General features: G+C 40.1%; 2 protein-coding genes across 6 annotated transcripts; one reads left to right on the top strand and one right to left on the bottom strand.

The window, feature by feature from the left end:
- Positions 1-1,788: 1,788 nt before the first annotated feature.
- Positions 1,789-6,134, bottom strand: LOC113573177 (SH2 domain containing 7). Its single transcript, XM_027003288.3, has 8 exons — positions 5,981-6,134; positions 5,502-5,641; positions 4,728-4,894; positions 4,058-4,147; positions 3,670-3,835; positions 3,328-3,483; positions 2,430-3,152; positions 1,789-2,076 (listed from the first exon to the last, which is right to left on the bottom strand). Exons 1-8 carry the CDS (start codon positions 6,132-6,134, stop codon positions 2,032-2,034), a joined length of 1,641 nt encoding a protein of 546 aa, XP_026859089.2. The 3' UTR covers positions 1,789-2,031.
- A 2,575-nt stretch (positions 6,135-8,709) lies between these two features.
- Positions 8,710-26,086, top strand: tbc1d2b (TBC1 domain family, member 2B). 5 transcript variants are annotated; one of them, XM_027003240.3, is made up of 13 exons: positions 8,710-9,317; positions 11,092-11,242; positions 12,572-12,725; positions 14,600-14,772; positions 14,968-15,158; positions 17,309-17,668; positions 19,638-19,748; positions 19,898-20,094; positions 20,767-21,261; positions 21,463-21,580; positions 22,532-22,717; positions 23,524-23,645; positions 23,792-26,086. In XM_027003240.3, the coding sequence occupies exons 1-13, from the start codon at positions 8,988-8,990 to the stop codon at positions 23,985-23,987; spliced, it is 2,784 nt and encodes a 927-aa protein (XP_026859041.3). In that variant the 5' UTR covers positions 8,710-8,987; the 3' UTR covers positions 23,988-26,086. The 5 variants fall into 5 exon arrangements, with proteins under 5 accessions (XP_026859041.3, XP_081568101.1, XP_081568100.1 ...); XM_081711975.1 differs by having other exon boundaries at positions 23,469-23,645; positions 23,792-23,930; XM_081711974.1 differs by lacking the exon at positions 19,638-19,748.
- Positions 26,087-26,272: the final 186 nt, after the last annotated feature.

Here is a 26,272-nt window from a genome sequence, read left to right as displayed (position 1 = left end):
CAGTTTGTTTTTAATTGGCCTGAACGTTTTAAGAATTTGCTTAAAAGTAAAATTCTTAATACACAGACATCACTTTTTCACAGACTACTAACTGATCAAAACATTGCTTAGTTGTATAATTGCCATGCACTACTGGTTACAAAGTGCAAAGGGGAAATTACAATACACATAATCCAGGTGAAATATTACTTAAACATGATATATGTCACTGGTTATCATGCATATGAACTCTTGTAAAAAAAAAAATAAATAAACTAATTTAGCTCCTCCACTGAATACAGCAGAAATGTAATCTTTTTTATATAGTTTTGAACTATACTGCTTGATGCTGCATATTTAAAAGTAAATCAGCTCTCTGTAGTATAATAAACAGATATATCATGCCACCTACTCTGCCAGTGAGCATCTGGTCTTTCACCATTATTCATTCGTGCCAGACGTTCAGGGCTAGTCATTTATTTTTCCACATCTGTACTGTTAAATACATTGTAATTTGACAAACTATCATCTTGCAATGGCCTTTGTGACGGAAAGTCTGAGGGCTCACTGTGACATCATTATACCATAACTCTATAGACCTTGGTTGACCTTTGGTCAACTCCTACAACTTTCGATTATTACTCTGTAATTATATAAATCTGATTACATAATGTAAGGTTTTTATCATAAGTATATTAAAATGTGTATATCAGAACCTCTGCCAGATTTTTTTTTGTGACCTTTTGAATTGTATTTGTGAACCACTTGCGCAAGACACTTCTTTTCTGCTATTATCTTTTATCTTACAGTCTCAACAGACCCTTGCACAATATATTCCACTCTTATTTCTTCTGCATTTTCATATAGTATTGGCCTCATTTAAGACACACTGTCTAAGATGCCAAGCAGCAACTTTTAAATACACAGGTTAAGATAAGAGGTGCTTTTTAACGTGCCCAGAGATGCACACTTTCTCATACAGTGAAAATGAAAGTGGAGTGCCTATGCTATGGAAGCATCCATCACTGCTATACCTTGAGGCATTTAATCCCTGCAGGGGCCTCTCAGACTGTTCAGCCCACGCAGAGTTAACGTGACTGATAGGATCATCCATCTGGTTTTTTGACATTGAGATGCAGGTCTGAAGCCCATCAGCTAGCAGAATCATGCTAATGAAAGCAGTAGGCAGTGAAGCTCACATGAATGTAGCTGGCTATATCAGCCAGGCTAGATCACCTCAGACTTCAGATTCCAGAGCAGAAAGAGACCTTTAAGATCATCAGTTCAAATATTCATTGTCTTGATCATCATGAGTTTGGTTGTTTTGGATTATGGTCTAACATACCTAAAGTGTCAGCTGGTGAAGTTACACATTTAAATAAGGCACTATAATTTCTAAGGTACTGATGTGTCTCTCTCTAATAAGATACTATACTCCACTGATGTGTCGCTTTGTAATCAGAGCCATGTATATTTATATTGTATATATAATGTTCAGAATGTGGGTCCTCATACAAGAATTTTTAAAATCCTATGGTTCTGAGGTGTTTTTTAACAGTTTCATCTCTAATTGGTTTACTACGTTTTTTGATATTGTTGCAAGCAGCTGGTAAATATTTTCAAACTATAGAGGCCCATACTAAGTCATTATCAGCTGTAAGTCATTAAGAGATGACAAAAAGAAACTATGTGTTTTAGGATATATCAGCTGATTTAAATATAGGGTGTCACAGCAATATATATAGTTTCATAAAAACTGTGAAGTCAAAAAATAAGACTAGGTTTCAAAAAGCAGCACCAAGGTTCTCTACACAAATATAATTTTATTAAGTTAATAAATAATAAAGAAATCACAAACAAACTAAAATACTTACACACCATAAAATAGTTGCTGATTTGCAGACAAGATTAGAAACCTATATAAGTATTTGAAACAAAAGTATCAGAAATAACCCTGACATAAGTTATTATTATTATTCTTTACCCCTGTTTTAGTGTAATCTTCATGTTTTGTGTGTTCTGTAACAGCTGATTTAGAGGTTGAGGATTGGGTCATTTTTTCCACTGTTCTGGGAGAAGCCATTTCCATTTATCACCCTGCAGGAAACAAGAAGTCAGTTATTACATAGTTTAAGGTGATGATTATTCACAGGCCTTGTTAATCTGCTCTGTTAGGTTAACGCAAGTACTAAACCTTACCATGCCATACTTCTAAATACTGGAACAATGGTATTCTTATATCTGAACAGTTCAATTGAACATATTTTGAGTATTTTTGGGAACATTTGTTGTTTGCCATGAAGAAAAATATTTTTCCCTCAAAATACAGATTTCTCTAAATCTAAAAAAATATGGTTTAGGCCTGGAAATATGCTACAGCAGAGTTCATTTCAAAGCTCCCACAAACAATATCATTATAAGGCTGGTTGATGGTTGTGACATATCCTCACCTTAATACCCAGCAGAGACTCGCTCTGCTTTGGTTTGAAGTTCTCTACTATCTCGTAGGTGTTCCCATGTCCAGAAAGCCCCTTATGGCTAGGAGTGTGCCATGGTTCAGGAATCTGCTCATAAGTATTCTCCATGAGCAAACGTCTGGGCATGGGTTCGCAAGGCACCTCAGCGTACATGTCATTGTCCTGCCTCTTTGCCGTAGACTTGGCTTGCATAGTGTGATTAGGATTGCCTGACTTGCCAGCCAGCTGATAGAAGGAGTTTTCACATAGCTTATCCAGACTGTGGCTGTAGGTGGGCATTAGCTGACTGCTGGTTCCCTTGCTGTGTCCTTTTTGTAGGTTTGGAGACAGTTGTAGGGGACTAGGAGAGGGTGTGGAGAGCCTGTATGAACGATCTCCCCTGGTGCGGTTATCCAGAAGGGGGAGGGATTTACTTCTGCACTCTGATAGGGCAAGTTCTGAATATACAGTGCGTGGTCCGGGAATGGGGCTTTGCCGAGGCCTGACACTCTGCGGCTCAGAGTCTTGGGTTGTACCTCCATGGCTCACCTGTGGAGCACTGGATTCACTCCGCCTGCTCTCCAGTGGAGGTGTTACTCTTTCTCTAAACCTTGACTGATCCAGCTGTGCATATAGCACCATGACCTCAGAGTTGCGATTCTCCTCATTGGTTTGTGTCTTCATTGGGGCCCCTCTTTTTGGAACTGGAGGTGCGGCCTGTACAAAGAAAATGTGACCATTGAGACAAAAACATCAAATAACCTTTGCTGTATATTTATTTTACTTTTTATATAGATTTGCATAAATCGTATTACATTATTAAAATATTATTTAATATTTAAATATTTGAATTGTTGATGCTTGTTTGTTTGCATAGCATTATGTAACATACGTGGATGTTCCTCTTGGGTGGCAGGATCGGTGGCTGCTGAAACTGGTTTGGCTGGTCAGTGTGTTGGTTCCAGATGTTCTTTCCTGCTTTCACACTCACTCCTGGCTTCTCCTTCGGTTCAAACTGCACCACATCGTACAGCTCACTTGTAGAGGACTGCATGAAAAATAAAGATGCCAGAGCTCACTGACATGAATTTCTTTTCGATGCATATAATTTTGCATATTCATATATACAAATTAGAGGGAAAAAACATTTGTTCAGTTAAACTGTGCAAGCCAGTTCTATTATTAAAGTCAGGAAGCCAGATTTAAATGAAAGTGGGTGACTGAGATACTGTACCTCAAAACAAGACACAGTTAGGTACTCCCCAAATGGCTCGATAGGACTGGTCTTGTAATGCTCGATTAGACTGGTAAGAGTCTCATGCATCTCAGTGTCTCCTGTCACTATAAACTGGCCTGTCTTATTTTGGTTGATGACAAAGTGTCGACACCGGTCATGTCCTCTGAAACAGAATAACTGGTATGAAAATGCTTCCCTCCAAAAGATTTTAGATTTCACTTGAACTTAGAACCCATTACTCCTGCGGCCTCTTTTGCATAAAGGAAATGCAAATTGTATTGATTATTATAAATAAGGTACAGAGAAGGAGATAGATGAATTTTTTATTCAATCAGTATTTTCTACTGGTAAAATAGGTGAGATGAGTAGAAGAATTCAAACTTACTTATATGACAGGATATATCCAGTGGCTTTCTCACTAAGTCTAATGAGGAAACAGCCCAGTTCTTTATCTCGCAGATGATCTTCTGCATGTCTGTGTAATACAAGCCAATTTCAGAGCATTAATTTTTTTAAACATTTATTTTCCACACTCGGCTTTTGACTATCCCTTGTCAAGGATAAAGAAAAATATTTCAATTTGGATAAACTTGGGTAGCAATGTCTATACTTTTACCATTGTATCTATTCAGTATTCCACTGTACATAGTTTACCTATAAGACAGTATATATAGTAACACAATATAATGAAGATATGTGAAATCCAATTATAATAGTATATAATAGTTATAATTATCATGAGATTTTTTTGGGTATGCTTAATTTTCACTTATTGATACACAACAGCTAACATATTGGCACACAGATATATAAACTGAATATGAACATACAAATACATAAATATAAAATACTAAATATTTTGAACTGATATCGCAGTTGAAATAACATAAAATATATTGAAGTTGAAATTAAATGTGATTTTATATATATATATACAAAAAAGTTTTAGATTTAACAGGTACATATTTCTAATTTGTTTAAATGTCACTACTCTCACTCTCTCTCTCTCTCTCTCTCTCTCTCTCTCTCTCTCTGCATCTGACTAGGATTCTTACTTTCTGCTGATAAAGCCTTGGAACCAGGCAGGGAAGTTGCCTTCTTGAAGGATGAGAGGGGCCTGGGTCTCAGTGAACCATCTGAGGGCCAGCTCCTTCAGCTTGCTCTCCGTACTGTCCGCCTGGCTCTCGACTGCAGGCTGCTTTGGCTCCATCCTTACACGCGTCTGTCCAGAGAGGAGAAGCTTTAAGGGTGGCTCAGAGCCCAAGCTGCTCGCAGAATTTCAGCTGTAACAGAGTGGATCCACTCTGTCGCTCTCATTTGCCTTTTTTGCAGCTGGCATGCGTGGCTGGCCGAACACAGTCATTGTTCTTGTTTATCTTGCTCGCGCTGACCAAGGCATCCTGGTTGCATTTTACTATCGCTGCTCATAGTCCCACCCAGATGGGTGAAAAGTGTGGCCTTATGTAAATCTCATGTGATCATTACTTTTTTTGAAATCTCACAGTTAGTGTTATGACTGTTACTGCGCTGGCTTAGGTTTCCCAGAAAGCGTGGTATTCCAAAAGCTTTTCTAAACTGGCAGAGGAGGTATCACATCAAAGTATTTTCTAATAATAACACTTTATTGCTTTATTAGAACTAGATCCTGTTAAGCCATACGAAATTCAGGAAGTTAACAAAAAGTATCAAATCAATATTCTAATAACATGTAATAGCATTTAGGTTAGATTGAGGCACTCTGAAGCATACTAATTTTGTATTACAAGATGATTAACCAAATATCAATCACAAAGGAAATGCAAATTATTTTGATTATAACATCAATTTACCCTCATGCAGAACATCAGGCAGGACTGGACCCTATGTGTTTTCAGCTTCTTCTGCTCCATCTTGTGTGTTCCAGTCAGGTATCCAAGCTGGGATTTGAAGCTACTTGTTCCGAGATAATGCAGATTCTGCCATAGAGTTTCTGAGCCACAAATATGATGAAAATCATAATTATAATGCTACATTCAAGGGTTACAGCTGACAACCCGTGACAGCTATATTACAAAAGCAAAAATCATACACAGAATAAGCATTTTTATATATTTAATTTACTGTTCATAAAAGATATACAAATTATAGTATCAGAAGTGTTCTAAAAAGAATAATTAATACATAATACATTAATACAATAATTAATACATTTTCTTTGTCTCATGTGCTTCCATAAAATACATCATAAAACCAGTATAGCATGAAGAAACACAACAGTTAGCCAATCTCAAAATCCTGTAAGTAACACTGTGGTCCATTAGAGACATACCTGCTGTTGAGTCTTGTTGTGTGTGATGTGATTTGAGCTTCATGTTGCTCAAGGCAGGAGTTCTCCTCATCTGCTTCAGAGGAAGACAAAGGCGTTCTGAGGGTGTACACACAGTGCAGGACGGATATACACTGCTGACATTTACACTAGACATCGTTCCACGGGGCCCGGAAAAATTTGTGCAATGCGCAAGGGGTAAAGTGAGCAGCTCATGTCTGTTCATGGAGAGGAAAAAAGCACGAAACACATAACTCTCTCTCTCTCACACACACAGACACAAACACAAACACAGATCTTAGAGTTTTCACCAACTTTTTTCACCAACCAAATTTCCTGAAGGGAAATGGAACCAAGCAGGCAGAGGAAAGAAATGTGGTCTCAGTGCTCACACACACAGTGAAACTGTTGCTAATGATGGATGAGGTAAAAATGCACACTGGCTGTAACATAAGGTGCACAATTTACAGCAATACTGTTTATATTAAAGCCTCAACCAGAAATTGCTGGTGTATAGCTGGTATAGCAATAACTCAGGGGTACTTGTGAAAACCCCATGTACACTCCATGTACATTTACTATGCTTGAAACAAAACCAACCAAAATAAAAAAGACATAGAAAAAAATATGCTAATTAGTCCTATTGTAATGTTCCATTTAGATTTTTAGCAAGATACCAATATAGCTATCATGTTTGTTTATAATTTTTATAAAATGAACAAAAGGCTTTCTTTCTTTTCATCTGCTTAGTGAATTCTTCCTTAGTGTGTTCCACTGTTGAAATTCCCACTTGGACTCACAATCTAACCCCCTTAGAATGTAAGTGTGATTACTGTAATTTAGGAATCACACGGCATGGTAAATGTGCGTTTGCTAGTGCTGTGTGGTGGTCTGACCCAATTTTCCTCAGTGTGAGTGGGACATCAGCCTCTTCAGAGCTAATGTGTCACAGGTTTCACTTTGAGACCTTCCAAGATACAAGCTATTACTTTTTGAATTTCTTTCATGAGTCATAGTTAGTTTATGATTTACCATTTCTCGCTGGACCAATTCAATAGGTTCTAATCATGTTCTAAGAAGGATACATTTTTGAAGTATAGAAAAGTACATTATATGACTAAAATAGGATACCTGACATTTTATACTATATCAGTTTTGCTGTGGAAGATTCAGTGTCAGCAGTTTTGTTGTTCATGGGAATTATTTGAAGCTCAAAAACTTTTACAGCATTTAGCTGACGCTTTTATCTAAAGTGATCTACAATTATGACTGAGTACAACTTGAGCAATTGAGGGTTAATGGCCTTGCTCAGGGGCCCAACAGTGGCAACTTGGCAGTGGTGGGGCTTAAACTAGTAGTTCAGTGGATTTAATGTTCTGCTAGAATTCCGAACAAAATCGTTTCTGTTGCTCACAGTTTTCACAATATAGCAGTTTCCTTTTTCAGTATGGTATTATTATTATTATTATTATTATTATTATTATTATTATTATTATTGTTGTTGTTGTTGTTGTTATCTAATATGTTTTGATTAAAAACTTTAAAGAATATTTAAAAAACATCTTAATTAGAAATAAATTATTTGCTGTGGTAACGTCTAAATGGCTGTCAGTGCAGGCAGTGCTTTATAATTCTTATGTATGCCGAATATTAACAATATTAACTATAGACATGAGGAATTAACTGCTCTGTGTCTTGCAGATTTGCCTACTGCAGGAGGTATTTGAACAGTGCGACATTTTTGAATGTCAGGTGAGACTGAAATAAGTAGCAGAATTACACAAGGACACCGAATAATACAGATTAATATTTTTTTATATAATAGAGGCAATTGAAAATATTATCTTACCAAAGCAAATATATATAATTTGTTTCCACTTTTCACAGGAAACTAGTTATCAATAGGAAAATAACTTCAAATTTTGATTGGGTGTATCTTTGTCTGATAACAAATTTGATACATTTCATGCTATCATGTTTTATTACTTGAAAAGCGCAGCTGTGTCAACATCAAACAGGTGTTTTCACAGAGATGTCTGTGGTACAGGAAACCAAAGTGTTTCCCTCCTAAACGTGTCATAACTCATAAACAACGCCTGCAACAGCTATGGCAACATAAGATTAACGTTAAAGCTAGTGGCGTACTGGAAACACTGTTTAACTGATCATCTTGGGGGAAAGTTTATATTCTTTTGGTGGGCTCTCGCAAGACATCACTTTCTATCACTCTATATGTACAATCCAGTTTATAAGTATGAATCCAGAACCAAAATGTACATAAGTGCATTAGAATATGTTGTTTTGTAACCTTAGGCCTATTGAGAATGAGTAAGAGATGTCATCTTTGCTATTAAGAAGACTAAAAACAATTTACCGTATAATGTTCTTCTAGAACACTGGAAAATAGTGTTTATTCAAATGTAACACTTAACATCACCTATGGGAATGGGGTTAAAAAGTTAGTAAACACAGATAAAAACAATTTTGCACTTTCATTTCCAGCAGTTAGACTGTAGCGTTAGGCCGACAGTTCGGTTCGTATTCTTTATGATCGTAATAATGCTGAAATATAGGATGATTGTAAACTGACGCAGCATTTGATTTAATATTTCAGTCATTCTGAGAAAAAGAAGTGCACCTATTTAAAAGAAAAAAAGGGGCGCTTTGTTGCTCTTTTACGCTCCCTAATGGTGGAGATAACTGAAACGGTGAAACAGTGATTGCGCCGGCGGTTTCGCGGACACTCCTACATGTGTTGATACTTCATCATAAATATCGAGCATACCAAAAAAGAAAGCCGCAATATTTTTACAGTGATGTGCCGCTGATGACTTCCTAAAGTTGGCTTAAAATATAATCATGTCTGTGCAAAAGACACGTCATTTTGCATTAAATCTACGCCTGTATTTCCGGACTATAGTTCCTGTGACCATTTGCCATCCCACAAGAATGGACGACAAGTCATGTGGATGGAAATAGAGGTGGAAATTGAGGCAAAGTTAGAAGAAAGATGTACGAAGAGGATGACACCACTTCCAGTCTGTCCAGGAATTATCAGATTGTATCGGCCAAATCTGTAGACGTGGCCGATTGTGATGAAGCGAAGGCTCCGAAATTATGTGGTTACCTAAACAAGCTTGTTGGGAAGGGACCCCTCAAGGGATTCAAAACTCGCTGGTTTGTCTATGACCCAAGGAAATGCTACTTGTATTATTTCAAGACGCCCCAGGACGCCCTTCCACTTGGATACATTGAAGTAGCTGATGCGTGCTTCACTTATGATGTGGAAGAAGAGGGACAATTTGAGATCCGCACCACCGGAAAAGAGTTTTTACTCAAGGTAGTGCGGTTCAGTGTAAATGTCGCTCTGTGGTTCAGCTTTGATGGCTAACTTTGATGCAGTTCTCCGCTGAAATATCTCGAAAGTAGCGTTAGATGGACATGCAACTTACCTAGTCAATGCAAGCTAGTTAGCCAGATTAGCACTTTAAACAAAAGCGTAAACTATGTCTACTGATTCAGCAGTAAGCATGATCTGACCTGCCAATACAAAGGAATTTTTTTGTCGATGATTTTGCAGTGTATGTTCACGTTACTATATTTAGCCTAAATACTAAATAAATACAACTCATTCCCCAGTTCCTCGCCATGGTTGTACACACATTGGGCACAGCGTTACGCTGATATAACCTATGGCAGAAATTCAAATATTGAAGCAGTGCTATCACACATTTTGGCGCACGTTTTGCAGTCACTAATGATGGCTGTCAAAGGAAAAACCACTGAAATTCTGGGAGTTTTCTGTACCGCGTCTCAAGTGCACAGGCCTACAGCCTGGAGAGTTAACAAGACACGTTTGAAGCAATCTCATAGTCACCCAGTGAAGGTTGCAGTGAAAATAGTTGTTGTGCTCTGAAAACTTTGCATCATCGCATGAACATGTAAAAAGTTCTTGAATTTGGAACAGTTATCATCTTTCCTGGCCTGCAGTTTAATGGGTTTTTTTTTTGGTCAGACATGCCAGCTTCAGTGGGCGTGGTGTTTCACGGTAAAGTTGCGTTAAGGATGTGTGAACAGAGAAAGACTTGCACATTACACGGACTTCCCCGAGACTGGGACAGAGAGTTTAGTTTTAGTTTGTTTGACATCCATTAAGCCACCAGTTAATGTTTATATAAGACCAGACCATTGACAGACTACTGCCAAAATGTCTTTCAGAGAAACAAGTGCTGTAGTGTCTTTTTTTTTTTTTTTTGCACACATGAGACCCCATTCTAGACTAAATCTTACATTAACCCAACAGGATCTGGCCACATTCTGCCGGTGGTCATATCAGTGGGTCACTACAGCTACAGTACTTAAATGTATTAGTGCACCTAAGGTATGTCATCTTGGCACGCCTCAGAGGCGCAGATCTAGCAAGGCTGCCACCAGACCTGTTCTCTCTTCAGCACCACAGTTTTCCATCAGCACACTGCTTTATTGCAAATGGCCAGACTAAAGATGATAGCTACCGCTTTCCAAGTCAGTTTAAATCGTCATTTGTTCAGGAAATTCCCATCTCTACTTGTCTATAAAGGCCATGTGTATGCCTACCATGGTTTGAGATGTAGCCTTTGTTGAGATTTAACCAGGCAGGTTTGGATTTTTGATCAAATGGATGGTTTTGTCTGAGCTTTCTGTAGCTTCAAGCAATTCATGTGCTAAAAACACAGGTGCTTTGTTGTTGCATTAGACAAGCTGCCACCTAGACACTGACCAAACTGGAACTGAGACTGAAACTAACATGATCATACTCAAAGAGCATGATCACCCATACACCTGACTGTCTTCCTCTAAAGAAGTCAAACCAGAGTACTTTATTCTGCTACCTGTGTTTGAGCGGGATAAAATCTGTATAAAACTACAGCTTTATGGTCTGCTTATTTCTAAGAATAAAGCCTCACTCCACAAAAGATTCAGCGGAAGTACACAGACCCAAACCAGAAAATGAGTGACATCTGCATTGTTGACTGAAGTCAACTTCTAAATCTAAATGCACAGGCCTTCAAAATGAGCGTGTTATGAGGGAGGTTTGGGAATTGGTTGTGTGATTGTGTGAATGTGTCTTGCAGGCTCCCAACAGGCAGGTGATGCAGTACTGGCTTCAGCAGCTGCAGCAGAAGCGATGGGAATTCAGTAACACGCGAGGAGGTGGCAACCGAGACGGCTGGAGCTCCCCGATCCCACAATACCCTCACACAGGTCTGGTGGCTAAGGACACGGGTAAGGGCCTGAGAAGTCTAGAGCTTCTACAGGGCTGTGACCAGTTGTGTGTGAGCTTCATGCCAGGGCATTCTGGAACTGGCTCTGCTCTGCTTGTTGCTGTGGAGTGTTTTGCAGAACTGTCGCTTCACTCTTGCAGCTCAGGGGAGATTCTTGTGCTGTTGCTTGTGACCAGTCAACATGGTCACGCTTAGATCACTAAAATACATTTTGTTCTTAGATAAAGCAGCTTAATGTTTAACACATTATCAAGTTTAACTGGATCGAGCAACACCTTAGCCACACACACACACACACACACGCGTCACGAAAAGCTTTATTATTTTTTTAAATTCCTTCTTGTATTCCTGTATAATGCTGAATCTTGAAGTGTAAATAAGACATTATCTAACATGATTGAGACATCCTCTCTCTACAATTGTTTTTTTTTTTTTTTTTTTTTCATTTTAGTCAGATGTCAGTAGTAAATTATCAGGCCACTGGTTACTGAGAATGTATTTACAGTTAAACCCATCTATTCCACTTGGACATGTGATAGAATTATGAAGTTGCTGACTGACTCACACATTTTTTTTTTTAGTTCCTTTTGCATGGTACTATTTCGAGCAACTCTGTAATAAAATTGTCTTTAAAAATGCCATATAAATAAAGCTTAAGTTTTCAAAGTGCTTCACAGAGTAGATGAATTATACAATGAATTATAATTTATAAGGTTAAAATCGCAGATAAAAAAAGAACAACAAAAAAGAAATACGTTAAAACAAAACAAGGAATAATTTACACTAGCTGAAAGTCTTGGGTTAATTAAAAACTAATCTAAATAGTTGGGTATTGGCTCTCACATTAAAGGTGGCTAGATTGTCAAGAGCCCTTGTCACTCGGAGGCTTAGGACAAACCCATGGCCAATAAGAAAAGCCTGCCTGACCACTGTAGGCAGTGGGCATGGCTAGCATGTTACTGGTGCTGACTCCCACACCTCAAAGTCTAAAGTTTGGCAGATGCTGTTACCCAAGTCAGCATTATTAGAACTTCTGTTGACTTTGGGTAGCCACCTGTCTCATTTGCTGAGGAAGTTCTCACAAGTTCAAATTCTGTTCACCACTGCGTATTTACTCTTTGTGTGCATCACAACTTAGGGCAAAAGTGCTGTCCTTTTGGTTTGTTTTGGCACCTCGGTGAGTGAAAAGTGACTAAGGTCAGTGTCAGTCACAAGGCCTGCTACCTTCCTTAACACTGAATACAGACTCTGGCCTGCAGCTAGTGAATAGCCTTGTATGTGAGCATGGGTCAGTGACGCTATCCGTCTGCACTCCTGCGTTGCTGTTCAGATGCACTGATCCCCGAGCAGCCCAATGAGAGCATGGAGAGAGTCCGCAGCGATTTCGCAGTGGAGGCGGATGCTAATGGCCTGGTTGGAGTCCAGTCTGCAAGGAACCCCACTGCTCACAACTTCTTCCTTAAACAATGGGGCACTGAGCTGAGGTAAGGGCCTGGGCAATACCTGGCAGTGGGAAGGTCACAGCTGTTCCTTAGATGTATATTCTGCTGAATTTTGTATTTTGGGTCATCATATCATATATGCCCTTCTGGATGTTGGTGGAAATATTTGCTTAATGTAACCCACCTATGTTGTGGCAGACATGAGGCTAGCTGTGTACGAACAGTAAATGGTCATAGCTGGTGTTTGATTGCTTTCACTTTGGTAATGTGTTTAAATGAGGCAGTGTTTCAGAATGCCAAAACACCCAAGCTGGAGAAGTTCCAGCTGTGGTGCCTGAACATGCTGAGCTTCAATGCGCTTGTGGAGTTTGGCAGTTGTGTACACTGACCTGGTTATCACGCCAGATCAAACCGGTCATGTGAAGTGATGGTTAAGCAGACGTGTGAGGAGCAAAATGAGTCACAGATGGGGCACATGCATATGCACATGAAAACCGCTCTTTGAAGGTGTCCAAACTATATCATCCTACAATCAAGTGTAATACTGTAACATCTTCTGTTTGAATGTTCTGAGGAGCATAAACTTTCCCTTAACCTTATGTCCTCTATTCCATTGCAAGGAAAATTGTGCATCTTCATTGTTGCAGTGTGCCCAACCAGTTAAATGCACACAAGGCTAGAACAACACACTACATTGTTTTCAGATATCCCTGAACTGCTTTTATACCCCTGGCACTTGCACTCACCTTGACCTTTCTGAATACAAAGCCAAGCTTCCTTGCCTGCTTGTAGTGTTCATAGTAAACATGTCCACCAGTAGTTGGAATTTCACTTCTAATGACATCAGACAGCTTCTTGTGAACATAATCTATAACACGCGTGCCAATCTCTGCATGCTGTTGCCTACCTGTGCTGTTGTCTGTGTATTGTCCTCCAAATGAGCTCGTACCTGTCAATTCCAAACACTGTTGTTTTTCTGCTCTTTGCTTCTGGCAAGCTAAGGACATTGAGCAAAACAACTACTCTCCAAAGCGCTGGTGCATATTATTGTGCGTGTCTGTGCGGGCTTAGTGTATTTGCCACCAGCTCACCCTGCTAAACCAGTGACCATAAAAGACTGGTGAGAGCAAATCCCCTGCCTATACATGGCCCTGCATCCCTGGACTGCCTGGCAGCAAAAGCCAACCTACTGCTGGCTCCCAAGCTCTTTCTTCCACCCCACTCACAAAGCATAAGCCCCATCTGCAGAGCCCTGCTGAGGCCAGTCTCTTGCTGCCACCAGATCAGGCTCTCTTGGCAGGTTTGTGTGCGCTGCCATCCACCCCATCCATGGTTGGAGCTGGATATCCTTTCTGGACTCTTGGCGATGTCACAGATGCTGGGCCTTGGGGCTTAAATGCTGACATGCACGGCCACCTCCTTATGAAACAGTTGTGTTGGCCTTGAGCTAAGCCATGTGATTGGCCAGTCAGATCCGTTCAGCCCAGCTGCTGTTCACATTCACATTTGCATGCATACAAATAGAGCTAGGGAAATACCACAGACATACCACCTTTCACAGCTGGGCCCCCTTCTAAAATTAAATATTTAAGAGTACCAGCTACTATGCATGTCTGCTCATTCAGAAACAAACCAAAATGGGGCCATTGCTTTTTAAAATTATTTCAATTTTTTCTGGATTTATGTATCCATCTATTTATTTGTTTATTTATTTTACTCCTTTTTATTGAGAGCTTTTCTTTTGCATGTGCAAATTTTCATTTGGTTAATTTCTTTCCTCAATATCCACCATTATTTGCAGCTATCTTCGTACCCATTATGCATGTCAGCACACTGCTTCCTTTACCAGAGCAACTAAAGTGCTCTCTGAAGTCTCCCACGTCTCTCCTCCTCTCACTGCTCACTCCCTCCATCAGGAACAGCATGTCTCACTTGCGGCCAGGGCGGGGGGGAGAGAACCGACGCAGTGTGTTTTACACAGCCAGCAACGAGGAGTGGGAGATGGTGGACCACCCCATGAAGGACACAGCAGAGGTCAAACCGCCAGCTGAGAGCCAGCGCCGTGAAAGTCCTTCCAACTTCCACAGACGTGAGACAAGCCCCTTTCAGTCTTCTCTTACCACTACAGGGGAACACCTGAGGCAAATTTTTATAAAATCTTTAACATGTTTATAGAGCTGCTGGGATGTCTTATTGATATTATTTTTCTGTTTGTCAGCACTGTAATGCAAGTTCCTGATGAATGTAAATATATGGACACTGTTGCTACAACTTTTCTGCCCAGATTCCATTGGCTCAGCGTTCACCTTCGACTTCCGGAGCACATCCCGCGTCAAGCGCAGATCGAGCCGCAGCGCTGAGCCGTCGCCCGTGGAGGCCGCGGACTTGCAGTTGCGCTTGCAGAGCCAGCAGGAGGAGCTCAGCCGCATGCAGGAGGAGCAGGCCCACCTGCAGGAGGAACTCACCAGCCAGAAGGTGCAGGGGCTGGGGTTGGGTGTGTGTAAGGGAGTGTGGGGTTGGGGGGTGCTGAAATGATTTAATGATTATAATGAAGTCCTGTCATATCAACAATTTGTTTTGGCAGATTTACAGTATATCTCTGAAGTGGTACTGGTTGCTTCACTTTGTGTAAGCAACTTATGATACATTTCAACTTATGAAATGTACCCTTTATGTCCTGAGGTATAAGGATTTGTAGTCTGACTGTTTCTCTCCATGCTGTAAAGAACATATGTGAACCCATCAGTTGTTGTAGTGACTAAGGCACTTCTGTTATCTCTAATGCCTATGAGATGTTTCCACTGTCAGGAACAAAACGGTGCAGGATGTGTGTCTGACCCATGGACTGCACTGCTAGCATCCTGTCACCTTTCCTGAGAAAAGATCCACGCCAAAGCAGGGTCTGCAGTGTGGTTAAACCACACTCTTGGGACATTTCCTCTTTTGTTTCACTATTGCATGTCGATGGGGAATTCCTGCAATTGTATGTGTCACAGCCATGTGTGAATTAAAACACAGTTATTTTGACCATACTTTGCTGCTGAGGTTGGTCCGCTGTGTGTGTTGGTGCATGCTGGGGGGTACTGTCACCAGCCCCTGCTGGTGTGCTGTTTGTTCATTCTCAGGCTCCTTCATCTTCACATTGTTTTTGTTTCTTTTGAGGTGTCAGCAGAGGTGTTTAGCAGGTGCCTAGCAAGCCACAGGACGGGTACTGTTGATTCATTTACTCTTCTGTTTGTGCACTAGTTGCAAATGTCTCTCAGCAGAGCCTTGCAGATAGTCTGGTATGTTTAACCCTAGATGTGCTTTTGTACCTCTTGAAATAACCAAGAACAATGGGAGCAGTCACACTCAAATTACCATGAAGACCAGACATAGCACCACTTACTCAGGCTCACGCAGGCTAACCCTGAACCCTAACAGGCTTGATTAACATCTGTTTAATTACATTTACCCATTTCTAAACACTGGAACATGGAGTTCCAATAGTCATTTGGTTGAAAGGTATTTTGAAAATTTCCATTAATGGGCTAAAATGTTCAGCATACCTGTTCAGTGTTATTAATTGAGTTACCGTTAAATGGATGTGGTGGGTGCATGGGCTGGGCGTTTCCTATGTAGCTGTTTAATGAACTTTTTTGTAATGTTTCAGATTTGTAGCTTTGTCTACTGCAGTGTACAGTATATACATTATAGTAAAGTCCTGTCTATATCTTGTCTATAACAGTAAGTGTGGAGAGATGCTAGCAGGAAGGGAGTCTGTGGATAACTTCAGTTTGGCCAGAAATCAGAAAAATAATCAAAAATATTTTATACATGTGGCTGCTGAAGGCAGCTGAGCAAGGAAAACAAACAACATGCATCTGTCAGGTTTTTTGTCACTTGTAAGATAAAATTAAGTTTAATTTGGCTTTTGTTTGCCAAAATTAGGTTTAATAAATCAGAAATTACACTGAATTTAGTAAATAAATTTTGTTTTTTTATCTTTGCAGAAGCAATTTCCAAATGGCCCCTTCTACTGGAAAAAAGCTTCTCAGTTTTCTTCAGTTCATGATGATGCGTGTTCTCCTTTGGATTACAGACTGGTGCATTATCTTAGGCAGTGTCTAATCTGCGATCAGAATTCTACAGTCTATCGCGCACTGACTAGCAAAGTTACTGTATGGGCTGAATAGCAGAATAAGAGAATAAGGGCAACATATACATTTGTTTTTTTTTGTTTTCAGTTCTGGAAGGAGCAAATTAAATTTAAAATGTGCAATATCTTATTCCAAATGGTTGAGCTAATTCTGCCCCAAGAACAAACATGATCCTTGATCCTGCTAATCATGGTACTTTTCTTTTACAATCAGTTGTTGATTTTTTTTTTATTTTTTATTTTTTTTTTTTATTACCATCCCATTTTTACAAAGAGGCCAGTGAGAGTTTTAGCTAAGGGGGTCAGCACTTCCCTAACTGAGTGAACTGTGTTCTCATGAACTTTGACTCTTCAAGACCCTGATCAGTATGCACAGAAGAGCCTGTGCAGTGTTCCGCTCTGTGTGTGCAGCCCTTGGACACGTGCAAGTCCTCCCTGCTCTCTTTGAGGCCGGCGTGTGACAATGCCGTGTTTGCGCCTCCACTAGGAGCTGGTGCGTCTCCTCCAGCAGACGCTGCGGAGTTTGCACTGCGAGCGGCGACTGGCGGCAGACCCCGGTGGGATGGAGGCGGCTGCAGCCCTGGTGGAGCGCGACACCCAAATTCGCCAGCTGTGCGGCCACATGGAGCGCCTGGCCCTGGAGAAGGAGAGCCTGCGGCTGGAGCTCAGGAGCCTCAAGGTGAAAGTGGGTGACATTAACGATCAGTTGGGCATGCTGATGGAGACCATCCAGGCCAAAGACGAGGTCATCATGAAGCTATCGCAGCAGGGCCAGGACGGCAGTGCCGAGGCAGCAGACTGCAGCTCCCCCACAGCCAGAGAGCAACAGGAGCTGCACAAGCTGAAGGTAATGACACGAGCTGACTTACACTTACAGGTGTGTTCAAAATAATAGCAGTGCGTTTGAAAACGTGAGCAAATCTCGGAGTCCTTATAGTAGTTTTTATTTCCATGCGTTGGGAACACTGCACATTATATTCTAAATCAGAACATGAAGAAAAATGTATCAATTTTTTTAATTACTTTACAGAAAATGAACAAAAATGAATATTGGGCTGTTCAAAAAAATAGCAGTGTCTGCATTTTTCTTTACAAACTCAAATATTTACTGTATAAACTGAAAACTCTAGGGTTTAGCATTGCTGTGAATCACTAAACTGATATTTAGTTGTATAACCACTGTTTCTGAGAACTGCTTCAGGTGTTGCATGGAGCTTCTGGCACCTGTGAACAGGTATTCCAGCCTAGGATGATTTGACAACTTTCCACAATTCCTCTGCATTTCTTGGTTTTGCCTCAGAAACAGCTTTTTTTTTTTTTTTTTTTTAAATGTCCCCCGACAAGTTTTCTATCGGATTAAGGTCTGGGGATTGGGCTGGCCACTCCATAACTTTAATTTTGTTGGTCTGGAACCAAGATGCTGCTCGCTTACTGGTGTGTTTGGGGTCGTTGTCTTGTTGAGACACCCATTTCAAGGGCATTTCCTCTTCAGCATAAGGCAACATGACCTCCAAGTATTTTGATATATGCAAACTGATCCATGATCCCTGGTATGCGATAAATAGGCCGGACACCATAGTAAGGGAAACATTTCCATATCATGATGCCTGCACCACCATGCTTCACTGTCTTCAGAGTGTACTGTGGCTTGAATTCAGTGTTTTGGGGGTCGTCTGACAAACTGTCTGCGGCCCTTGGATCCAGAAAGAACAATCTTACTTTCATCAGTCCACAAAATGTTTCTCCATTTCTCTTTAGGCCAGTCCATGTGTTCTTTGGCAAATTGTAACCTCTTCAGCATGTTTTGTTTTTTTTTAAACTATGGGACTTCGCGGGGGCTTCTTACGGATAGATTAGCTTCACACAGGCGTCTTCTAATTGTCACAGGACTCACAGGTAACTTCAAACCATCTTTGATCACCCTGGAGCTGATCATTGGCTGAATCTTTGCCATTCTGACTATTCTTCGATCCATTCGAATGGTAGTCTTCTGTTTTCTACCACGTTTCTCTGGTTTTGCTTTCCATTTTAAAGCATTGGAAATCATTTTAGCCAAGTAGCCTATCATTTTCTGCACTTCTTTATACGTTTTCCCCTCTCCAATCAACGTTTTAATCAAAGTACGCTGCTCTTAATGTCTGAAACGACCCATTTTTCTCAGTTTTTCAGAGAGAAATGCATGTACAACATGTGTTGGCTTCATCCTTAAATAAGGGCCACCTGATTGACATGTTTTTTCACAGAATGAATGACCTCACTAATTGAACTCCACACTGCTATTATTTTGAACACGCCTGTTTCAATTAATTATTCAATTACACAAACTCAGGAACATGCATATGATGGTTTTCTGTGACTCTACTACACCAACTGGTAAGTTATTTGCTATGTAGTAATATAATTTCTACCAAAAACATTGATTGAGCTGGTTAATCATGTTGGACTGCTATTATTTTGAACACAACTGTATGTAGGTTATTCTCATATTGCATGGCATAATGTGGCATTGCTGAATTTGTATATTTAAAGGTCTTGGCAGAAGCATAAGAAAATGAACTTTGGACATGTGAATGAGATGGAGTGGGGAGATATGGGACTACCATTATTATTGTCTTTTATGCTTTTTAGTGTGTGTTGGGTGTTTTTGTGCTTGCCTTGGAATTGTCCTGTGGGGCTAATCAAAGTTTTATTGATTTTATAGATCAACAGCACCCACCACTTTGCCGTATATTTGTGTTGTGCAGATGAGAGCATGCAGGGAGGCGTTCCCTCTGCTTAACGTCACGTTTTAAACATGCATGCTTTTGATGTTTTAGGACAGTCTTCAGGGCTACAAATCCCAAAATAATTTCCTGAACAAAGAAATCCTCGAATTGACAGTCTTACGGAGGAATTCTGAAAACAGAGAGAAGGCCCTGGAGGCAAAGGTGACGAACATGGAGCATGAAGAAAAAATACGCGTGCACACATTAATTTATATTGGAACTGAAAGTTTAAGTGAAAGCACTGTTGCAGCTCCTTTTGCGCGTTTTAGTCTCTCTCTCGTTTTCTCACTTCTCTCCCCGTCTCGTTGCAGTACATCGCTCTGGAGGCCAAGATGTGCCAGGTGGAGAGTAAATACCTGATACTGCTGCAGGAAGTCAAGACGCCTCTGTGCTCCATGTCCGATCAGGACCCAGCCCGGGAGCTCATATCCAGGCTACTGGAAGATGCCCTGCAGGTAGAGAGTGGTGATCACCAGGAACATGCTGTTCTCAAACCTCACCCTGTCAGGTAAGACAGCTACCACTTCTGCTGCTTCTGACTTTAGGCATTAGCTTCTGTAGTGCTGTGCTTTCAGCACATATCCACGCCACCACCAGGTTGAGTAGTGAGCACCAACAGGTTGAGTGTTGCTTTGTTCCTTGTTTTTTCTCCTCTTCTTTAACACAAGTGCTACCTTTTTAGTACAATTGGATATGTATTTTAATGAATATTCACATGTAAGATTAGTGATGTCTGTGTCTTAATGTTTGTCTTATCTATTGTAATGTATTGTAGTAGGGAAGCATCTTGGTTCCCAAGATGCACATATTGTAATCGTGTGTTGATAGATGTGAACTGCATTATTAAGTTAATCAGCGCAAAAATTGGAAAATACTGCTGTGGATTTTTAAGATTATGCATTAAATTTGCATATGAGATTATATGCTTTAAAAAATGAATGACTGTTTCTGTATTTTTTTTACATTATGCTCACTGTTCCACACACAGATAAGCAAATGGTTTATCTCATGCAATCATGAAATATAACCTTCTACAATTACTTATTGTTCTTTTTATAAGACAATATGAACATTGTGTGTGTGTGTGTGTGTGTGTGTGTGTGTGTGTGTTCCTAGGTTTTATACTCTTTAAGGAAATGTGCAACTGAGTGCTGTTTTTTTCCTCTCTTCCTCTTCTCAGTGAGTATGATATTTATGGCTTCAAAACCGTCCCAGAGGAGGAGGATGAGGAAGAGAAGCTGGTGGCTAAAGTAAGGGCTCTGGAGCTCCGCTCCCTCTCGCTCACGGACCAGGAGGTGTCTGTGGGGGTGAAGTGGGAGAACTACCTTGCTGGTACCATGAACAGGGAGATGGTCCGCTCTCCAGAGCTGAAGGTCCTGATCCGCAGTGGTGTACCTCACCCACACCGCTCCAAGATCTGGAGCTGGTGTGTCAACCTCCATGTGAAGAAGATCCGTGAGTGTCAGCCGGCCGACTACTACGAGAACCTGCTGTGCATGGCGAGGGAGAAGCCCAACCCGGCGTCTAAGCAGATCGAGCTCGACCTGCTGCGTACGCTGCCCAACAACAAGCACTACGCTTCCCCCTCAGCTGATGGCATCCAGAAGCTCAGGAACGTTCTGCTGGCCTTCTCTTGGAGAAACCCTGACATCGGCTACTGCCAGGGCCTCAACAGGTATTCTTAAGCAGGACTCTTCAGTTCTGAAGTACTTCACAATGAAGTATCTGCTTTTTCATTCATTTATTTATTTATTTGGCTTGCTGAACCTCATCTAAGATACTGTAAATCACAGCTGATAAGTTTGTTATAGTTCTTTTGTTATAGTTGTATAATTAATAAATACCTCAGCTGGAATTCCCTTCTTTCTGCTTTTAGGCTCGCTGCCATAGCTCTTCTTTACTTAGAACAGGAAGAGGCCTTCTGGTGCCTAATCACCATTGTGGAAGTTTTCATGCCACGGGATTATTACACCAAAACACTGCTGGGCTCGCAGGTACTATTAAAGGCTCCCTCCACTGTTTTTTCCTGTTTTCAGTGGGGCGAGGGTCAAAGTCCCAGATGTACTTCCCAGATCTGTTGCCAGGATTGTAACATCCGCCAAGTGGAATGGGTGCTTTTAGCATGTGACTGGTGGCCGGGTGTGATTCACTAGCAAGGTTCACATAAAGTGTTTTGCATGTTATCCTTCATTCTGAAGCTATAGCTCTCACCCAGTAATGCTGTTTTAACATGGCCATCCTGGTATTTAAAATGGTGGTTCCTTTTAGAAATAATACTGGACATGACTGAGCACCTTGCACAACATTGCTTAGCTGGTGCCGGTTCCTTGTCTTGGCACTAAGCCAAACTTCACTATACATGCTGTATTAACCAGCCTGGTACCAATTTACAGTTAAACTACTGTTATAAGGGGTTTATGAAATGGTTTAAAAATGTTATTAATTTTTAATTGTTTTAAAGACCTTACAAACCAAGTCATCACACACAAATAAAAAATGTAACGGTGACCTGTAGAACGAGAGTTTACCAGTTTTACACGTTAATGTAGGCCAAATGATCTTTTATGACTAATAAGACTGATAGTTGATTTCAATATTAGTAACTTAGAAATATCTGATGAAGCAGATGGGTATAATGCTGACTGATTAAGATGACCCAGTAAGCCGTAAGATCTGAGTAAGCCGAAAGATGTGAGCTTTGAAAATATACATGAATGTGGAATCACTAGCAAGCGACTAGTCACTGTTGCTCAGTTTTTGTTTTTTTTCCCCAAGTATTTATGATTATAGTAGCAATAAAAAAGTAATAATATTTAAAGCACTTTGAAGCTGTGCTGTTCTCTTTTTGTCTTTTTACCACAGTGTACTTTGAGGCACAGTGCTCCATGTAATGCCCCTGTATTAGGTGTCATTTAGTGCAGCGTTCGGTCTGTACTTGCCTGCAGGTGGACCAGCGCGTCTTTAAGGACTTGATGAATGAGAAGCTGCCTCGGCTTCATGCCCATTTTGAACAGTATAAGGTGGACTTTTCCCTCATCACCTTTAACTGGTTCCTGGTGGTGTTTGTGGACAGCGTGGTCAGTGACATCCTCTTCAAGATATGGGATGCATTTCTCTACGAAGGACCCAAGGTAAGATTGAAAATCCAACTGGGTGTCCTTCATAATTTTGATCTAGCAGTGCTTTTGAGAAAGAATCATCGTCTGAATCTTTGTGGTGTGGGTGCTGCTGTTGGTGCATGCTTGTGTGCACACTTGTGTGAGGGTTGAGACTCGTTGAATGACTTGGTTAATGGGGACTGTTTTTATGTTTGTACTCTGAAAACTCCATAGTTGCGTTAGTGGTACGTTTTGGCTCATTGACTTGCTCCAAGACAAAATACTGTACAGGATTTGATGGTTAAATCTAAACAGTTGATATGCTTCTGCACTCTTTAGAATGTCCCCTGATGCTATAGTTCACAGCCATATAGTCAATAAAGACAAGTGAGTCAGTTCTACTGGCAGCAGTAGTCAGCCATGTGCCTCAGTTCAGCAACACAGCTGGCCAAAATCAATTGAGCAACCCATTGTCCAGTCACTTTTGTTCATGTAAAATGGTCTGCACTTTTTAAGACATTGTTTGATTCCTGTCTTGTGTGCTGCAATACAGAGCCAAATAAAAACATTGATACTATTCCAAAGCCTAATGATTGTACTGTACCTGACACTGATTGCACATAGTGCATTGTGTATTATTAGTTTGGAACCAGATAATGACTGCTCTCCTATGACAAACTAAAACATGGGCTCCTACATGCCCTTAGTTGAAAGCCTTTTCACTGGAGGAAATATTGCTTATCCTCTTCTTTTTAAATGGATTTTCCAGAGGTTTTTGTTTCAGAACACGTTTTTCTTGTCTCAAGAGGAAGCTTCATGGAGATTATTTTCTTCAACAGATCATATTTCGCTTTGCTCTTGCGCTCTTCAAGTGCAAAGAAGAGGAGTTTTTGAAGTTGCAGGATGCCATGGGTATTTTTAAGTATCTTCGGTATTTCACACGTACAATACTGGATGCAAGGTAATGTGATTTAAAAAATGTTTTTTAAATTATTTTTTACTTATTTATTTTTTTTAACAACCTCAACTTCAGTTCAGTACTTCCAGATGTACAGAATTCCCGGAAGTACAGAGCTGAGACAGTTCCTCTGCATCTTTCTCCTACAGAAAGCTGATGAATATGGCTTTCGTGGACATGAACCCCTTCCCCCTGCGGCAGATCCAGAACCGACGCACCTTTCACCTAGAGAAGGTTCGTCTCGAGCTCACCGAGCTGGAGGCCATTCGGCAGACGTTCCTGCGAGAGAGGGAGACCAGCCAAGACGGCCGCGCGGTCATCAGTGATGATGATGAGGACAACTGAACCACCACCAATCAGAGCTCAAACCTATACAGCTGAGGAGCCAATAAAAGTGATGCATTCCTTTTTTCTTCAGTTGTACTCCATGCTGTACACATCTCTTTGGAGAGACTGTGGCTCAAAGAACAGTTGGTACAGCTATAAAGGACCAAAGGACACCAAGCAGCTATTTTGAGCTTGTTGGCATCTCTGCGTTCTTTTTTTTCTTCTTTGTTGAGTTGTGAATATTGTTTGACTGATTGACTGATTGATTGATTGATTGATTGATTGATTATTCTTTTTATTGAAATTTGGTCTCACAAATCAGTATTACAGTCCCTGTCAGTGTAATGGTTTATACCAGATGTGTATACTAGCTGGTGTTTCTGAACAGAATCAAAGTTCAGGTACATTCATGAAATGGTACGTATACTGCTACAACAGCATTGTGTATTGTTTAATCAGTCACATTTCACCTATCGAAACATTACACAGGAAACATTTGTGTATATAAATCAGAACGTGTTTATGGTCACTTGTTTACTAGTTTATGCAATGTTTATTTACATTGTTATATACACCACATACATACACTTTCTGGTTTTGCTCATCCAAATTCCATATTCTTGGTATTTCTATTTCTGTTTACTGTGTGGTCTAAAGCACTTAAATCACTTTAAATTAGGGATGTACTATTTTAAGACTTTTTTTTTTTTTAGGTAAAGCAAGCAGTAGTAAATTCTGCCCTCCATGGGGTTTCTGCAGAGGCTCAGTAAATTCCTTTCAGTCATGAGATGACACTTGGCTGCTGAAAAGCAATTCTTGTATAATGCATATCATTCAGTTTGTCAGAGCAGACTACTTGTCTTCTGCTTGAATGGCATTCCATTGTTGGCAATCAGCTGGATTTGGAACAGTATGAATTCTCAGTTGTCACTGTTTCACCATATATCCAGTGCTGTCTGTGTCATGCACGTTGTCAGTTTGACAGCCAAGCAAGCTGTATTTCAGGACTAATTACCAGCTGTGGCCTTGACTTCCACGCTAGTGTGATTATAGGGTTTTTTTTGTTTTTTTTTCCATGTAGCAATCTTTATGTTGAACATTGCATAAACCTTAATAACTTTACCACATTTTGGTACATTATTTACTGAGTAATAATTGAGTTTACCTGGTTATTACCTTCTTCAGCTGTAAACAGTATTATATCACATATATAATCTAACATTTAAGTGCACAGTTGGCCAGGATTCCGCTTAGAAACTTTGCCTTCTGTTATTTATTTATTTTCTTTTTAGTGCTTCAGTAAAAAACAAAGTGCAGTTGGACATTAAGGATCCATTTTGATGAGGTTTATAGTACCTTTTCCAGTTTATTGCACTTTTCATAGCTCTAGCTTCATTCTGCTATTTTAATATCCTCATTTCTGCAGATGTATTGACTTATATTAGGAATACAATAATCTTGATATAATTTCAGCAGTAATAGCATTTTCTCAGAGGTTAGTTTGATTTGAATTTTTTTTTCTCTGTTTTGTAACTTTAACATGAGAAACCACCACAGTTGTCTATGTATGTAAGCTTATTATAAATCCCATCTGTTTACTGAGCTAGTGTTCATAACAAAAATACAAAACAATTTCAAGTTGACTAATAATCACAAACTGTGAATTTCCTGTCGGAGAGCTGGCAGCATGCTTGCATTTTGTTAGGATAATCAAGTTTGAAAATAGATCAGTGTGCTTGTGATCAGTGCTGTAATGCACACTTTATGGTTGTATGCTCGATATACATTTGTAGATGTGTTTTAAATTTGGATGCAGGACAATTGCTTTACCCTTCCCTCAGTAAAATATTCCTAGGTTTTGTTTTTTGCATGGATACATTTTTAGCAAGTCTGCTTCAAAATGATCTAGTCCAGATTTTTTGTTTTAATGTAATAACCTAGTATTTCAGGTTCGCATTGGTACAACACATCCATTGCACAGATCTTCCCATATACAAAATCATTTAGTTACAATGTAATCAATTTGAATGTTCCCATAAATTGTTGCACAATGTAATCATACATTGGTGGTGTGATCACTCAATAAATTACAAATAGCACACTGCTGCTTTAGACTATTGTGGTCTAATGTTCACTTATTGTGTTCTGGTGAATGCTTGGATCTCATTAGAGGAAGACTACGCCAAAGCAAAAAGGCTTCTACCCAGAGTGGGTAAATCTTGAAAACTGAAAATAGTATATGACAAAACAATATAGAAAGCTCCCCTTAAGTTCCTTCTGGGTTTTCAACAGTATATCCGTGC

Source organism: Electrophorus electricus, chromosome 4 (genome assembly GCF_041902795.1).
Source record: "Electrophorus electricus isolate QZ-2024a chromosome 4, ASM4190279v1, whole genome shotgun sequence".
In the NCBI taxonomy this organism is placed as follows: domain Eukaryota; kingdom Metazoa; phylum Chordata; class Actinopteri; order Gymnotiformes; family Gymnotidae; genus Electrophorus; species Electrophorus electricus.
Note: the sequence above shows the minus strand (reverse complement) of the source record. Positions and strands in the feature narration are given on the sequence as shown.